The sequence below is a fragment of the Propithecus coquereli genome, unplaced genomic scaffold (assembly GCF_000956105.1).
Source record: "Propithecus coquereli isolate 6110/MARCELLA unplaced genomic scaffold, Pcoq_1.0 Scaffold31, whole genome shotgun sequence".
In the NCBI taxonomy this organism is placed as follows: Eukaryota; Metazoa; Chordata; class Mammalia; order Primates; family Indriidae; genus Propithecus; species Propithecus coquereli.
Genome location: NW_012148730.1, coordinates 5158627 through 5163894, shown reverse-complemented (window position 1 = coordinate 5163894; position 5268 = coordinate 5158627). Strand labels below are relative to the sequence as shown.

General features: G+C 31.8%; 1 protein-coding gene across 1 annotated transcript in view; it reads left to right on the top strand.

Annotated features, from left to right (window-relative positions):
* The window catches only part of DIAPH2 (diaphanous-related formin 2), a 914924-nt gene that overhangs the window by 259870 nt on the left and 649786 nt on the right, over positions 1-5268 (top strand). Inside the window, exon 9 of the mRNA XM_012650030.1 lies at positions 1884-1994. Within this exon, the coding sequence (XP_012505484.1) occupies positions 1884-1994 (111 nt within the window). The remainder of the gene's footprint in view (positions 1-1883; positions 1995-5268) is intronic.

Sequence of the window (5268 nt, the reverse complement as noted above, 5' to 3'; positions counted from 1 at the left end):
ATTTGCAAATTTATTAAATATAAAGTTATTTTGATGTTGATACATTAATTAATTTTATTGACTGTTATTATCTCCTGATCTAAATACTTTTATTTGCGTAAAGGTACAATTGCAAGACTCATTAACTTGTTTCTTATGGAAATGTTCTCTTCACTTGTATGGTATTAATACAAGCTGTTAAGCTAGAATTTCTTCTGGCAAAAACAATCCTAGCAGATGGCAACTTTTCTCTCTATTAACTTTGGATTGGACATGTACTTTGGCTTGTTTGGTCATGTCACAGTTGTAACATAACAAGAATCATTCAAGCAAATACAATGATAATATAGCTATGGACATGTACAGTATGCAGATTTATAGCCCAGCCTATTGAAACTGTATAAAGACTTACATGATTTTCTATTGTAAATAGGAAGGTTAAGTAATCTATTAAGGCATAAGCTTCGTAATAACTAATCTGGTATGTCTTTTAAGGTGAAGCAAAGTCTTTGGCAAATATTAGGCAGTTGTCTAAGTGTTTTATCTTGATATTTGAGCATTGTAATAATTGGACTACATTGTTCAGTTATCATTTAGATAGCTAGTAATGTTGGCAACAACCTCAATCATCCCTTTTAAAACATGCAACTTCGATTTTTTACTGTGGATGTGAGATAGATGGGCTAATCTCCCCCAAAGCAGCTTAAATGTATAAGATACACATACAAAAGTAAAACATACCTTGTAATCTTTTATCCCTATCTTGAAAAAAATAACTCTATCATAATAGGTCTGGAGAAGTCAAGTCAAATAGCATTTGAAATATTTTTATTTTGGTGATGTGATCTTCCTATACTAACTATTGATTTATTTGTGTCTGCTTCTGTATATACTTAATATGTTTACCATATCTGGTGTTTTCAAGGACTTCCCTTGCTGATAGCTCTTTGAACTTTCCACTACTCATTCCATACTTTCTAAAATAATCAATTTAAATGTGCAGCTCTTTAATTAAACTATTAGCCAGTTGCCTTCTATTTGAGCACCATTTTCCAAAAATGCTATCCAGGAATAATGTATGGAACACCTGACAATTACTATTTTGTTGATTCCCTTCTAGCTTAAAATTATGAGAAAATGTGTCCCCTCTTATAATAGGGAACCTCAAAATCAGAAGGTATGAAAAGCTAAACTCATTTGCCAGTGTCAGTATATTTAGTGAAACACTTTATTTGAAAACAAATCCTTACATATGCTTTATCATGCAATGCACATTAGTGTCACAGTGCCTTCTAGTTGATCTTAATTCACTTGCATTAATTTTTTTCATACCTAGTAAGTTAATCCATCTTAATTATGTACTTTAATACTCTATATATTTTGTGCAAATCATCACAATAAGAGGATGGAGAGAGAGTAAATCAATGTAATAATTTCTCTAAGTTATCACTGTTCCTTGTTTAATATTAGAGTACTTTTACAACTTTATTTATTTTAGAAAAGTGTTTATAACCACGTAGAATTGAGACCAAGTGCACTCTGAGGACAGCTGTATATGAAAGATAAATTTCATGATCTTTTCAAAGGGCTCTATATGCACACTTTTGGAACTTCGGGTTTCTCTCAGGGTGTTTGATATTCCTTCTTATTGTTGTAGCAAAGCATAACATACTTGACCATCCATCACATGCTTGTTAGAATTATTTTGGTTATCAGAAACTTTATTGTTTATTTTGTTGTTTATAATTTAAAGTCATAATCATCATTGTACTTGAAGAAATATTTGTATTTCTTATTGTTTTATAATATATGTATGCCTTTAATGAATGCATTATCTGAATGCATTAAGTAAATGTTTTGTTAATTTAAATGTGTTTTTAAAAAAATTTGCTTTCTAATTGCAGGTGGCCTGCATGCAGTTTATAAATGCCCTTGTCACTTCTCCTTATGAGCTTGATTTCCGAATACATTTAAGGAATGAATTTCTCCGTTCAGGACTAAAATCGATGTTACCAGTAAGTTGAGTGTACACATTTATTATGCTGATTAGCTTTAGTATTTCTCTCTTTGGATAAAAGTACTTCTTGAAGCATACTAAATAAACGTGCCTTGCAATTTTCTTTTGTAAACCACTAAATATTTTTTAAACTTTTTTAGATTGCAGTAATACCAGTCTCTATATGCAAGGTATGATTCAGAATTTAGCTAATGATGTACTCAGAAGATGTATTTTTTTGTTTTTTGTCTTCTTCAAGTCAAAAGGGAACTTCTTTTGTTTGAATTTTGAATATCGAGAACATGAAATTTTTGGATTTTTTTGCATTTTCAATTTTCATTTAAAATTTTCTGCATTCTTCATTGATAACTTAGTTTGATTTCATTTGTATTTATCATAAGTATGCATAGAGCTTTGATTAGTAGTATATTTTAGACACATTGCTTAAGAATGGTACTCTTGATACAGTGCTTTAGAAACTTTTCTAAACAAAAATTATTTCTTAAAATCAATGAGAACATTGATCTAATTATGATAATGTTAAAAATTTGTGGAATGGCTTTATAGGCTGGATCTGAGATAAATGAGCACAGTTGTTCTATAAATATCAGTACAACTACTGTGGCTTTATATTTTATTAAGTATCTTAACTGAAACGTGACTTTATTCAAGACCATGGCATTGTTAAAGGAAACAAGTAATATCTCACTAGTTTCTTCATTTAAGCTACTGAGAACACACCTGAGAGACAAGAAGTAAAAGTAAGGGAGGGGGAAAAAAAGGACTGAGGAAAGAAAAAGAACAACAAATGTCAACGAGGATGTATACAAAACCTAGTTTACTAGAAAGACCAAAATTGGGGAAGTTTCCTGGTGAGGAATCATTGCGTAGCACATATCTGTAACTTATAATCAGGAACTCTTAACTAAAGTGGTTGAAACCCATCATAATAAGTTACATGGTTGGGGCTGTTAAACCCATTTTAATAAGATATATGATTCAGTTTACTTGGTTTCGGAAATTTCTATGTCAATCCCACCTTGAGTGGTTCTTTAATTCTTGACTTTAAAAACCAAGGAATTGGATGCAGTAAATAGAAACAACATTTTAAGTGACCTGCGTAGAGAGGTTCAGTGTGCAGGTTATATTGCGTGTAATATATATTTATTCTTGTTTTATCACTAGTTTCTCCTTATACAAAGTCTGTGGCCTTAGGTAGCTAGAGATAATCTTATAATCTTGATTCTAGTTTGCTTTTGAGTTGCCTTGTTGGTTTTCATGCTTGCTCTTATTGGGCTAGTTCTCTGTTTTGGGGAAAGTAATGTCTTTGGACACTTGCTGGCTGTAAAGGCTCTTTAAGCACCTTCTACTCACTTACTAATATGCCATGTTTTTGCTTTATTTGTTGCTGTTACTCTTCCATCTTTCATTTCTCTCTATAATTGACCATTCATTTTCTGCCTTCTACTACTGAATGGCTAGTCAAAAAAACTGTGAGTCTCATTTTAATTTCTTTTAGTCCTCATCTTTTTAGAAAAGGTATGATATAGTAATTCTTGTCCTTACCTTTTGCACATGTTTCTGGGTACATTAATTTCTGCTGGGCTCAGTGGTCTCATAGTATGTTATTCATTAGGTTACACTGACAGCTGAGATTATGCATCAGTGTATCTAAGCTATACTTTTCCATTGGCCATATACCCCTATATAAAGCCTCTGTGGCACCGTGTACTTCTTAATATGTGTATTCTTAATATATACTTCCAATTAGACTTTCTCACATCTCTTCAGCATGCCTTTGCTTCTCAGATCTCAGTGATTCCTCATCATGTGAATGTGGGAGGTGTTATATTTCTGCTCCTCAAATTTTGGAGTAGGACCTACAGGGATTCTCAAAAATTTTTTCTCTTTCTAAGAGAGTGGAGCTAAATATGAATAAATATGGCTCTGATTCTCAAGGAAGAGGTGGGCATGTCTCCCTAAAGTGAGATTGCCAAAATTTTATTAGGGGTAGGGCAGAGATGTTTGGTCTAAAAAAAAAAATATCCTCCCCAGGTATTTCTGATGTATAAAATGAGAATTAGAATCCAGCCAGGTAGACCTTGAGAAGATTGGAGATCATTTCTTTAGTACCATAGATTTCACTTCTGCTGTTGTAGTTTATCACAATTTTGAGCAGGACAGAATGGTCACGGGTTAATGTACACTAGATACCTCACATGTCAACTACTGTGTAACTCACTGTCTAATTAAATATTTAAATTTAAACCACTAGAATTTATAGTGACATTAAACATCCTTTATATATGCAGTGAAACTTAATAATATATTCATAGATGAGCCTTTAAAATCCTTACTTTTTTTCTATTTCTTCTTTTATTAAAGGGGGGGGCGGATCTTGTTATGTTGCCCAGGCTGGTCTCTAACTCCTGGGCTCATACAGGCCTCCTACCTCAGCCTCCCAGGTTGTTGGGATTACAGACACATGCTGTACCCAGTTTATTTATTCTTATTTTATACACAGTTCTAATGAGAAGAGAGCTCCCTAATTTTCTAAAATATAACATATTCAAAGAAGCAAATTAGCATGGCTAGGGCTAATATTTATTAATTGTTGATACATGGGTAAAAAATCACACCTATCTAGAACCATTAAGTATTAGGGAAAAATAGTTCTTAGTATTTCAATAACACTTAAGGGCAACATAATATTATAGTAGAGTGAAGCTTTTCTCATAATATTCTCAGGATCCTCAAGATAAGGCAATTATTTTAATTATATTCTATAAAAATTTGTTTTCAAAATTTTACCCATCCCTATGGTTAAATTTTGGTGTTCAAAGTGCCTTTATATTTCATTTATATGGAAAATTCATTTTTGATAAATTTGCTTTAGTAATTTGGAATAAATGTGTTGTTAAAAACTCTGTAGTGATTTTTAATATTGTATCTGCTCTGTACTTAATTGACATTGATTTCTTGTGACGTTTTCTCCATCTGCCTTTTATTAAGTTAAATAAATTAAGTAAATATTAGGTAAATCAGATATGTAAAGGAACAACATAGTAAGAAATTGTGTTTGTAGGCAGTGGGCTTACTTTATCTGTTTTGAAAAGACTGGCAAACTCTTATTCTTTTGAAGACTCAATTTTACTTGTTTGGTTATCAGTAGTACATTGGTAATAGACTTTGATTTCCTTTGAAGAATATTATGTTATAGAAACTTAGTTATATATTTCAGGGATTCTGCAAAAAAAAGATTCCGTACGTGTGCAGCAGGTCTTTTTAAAAAA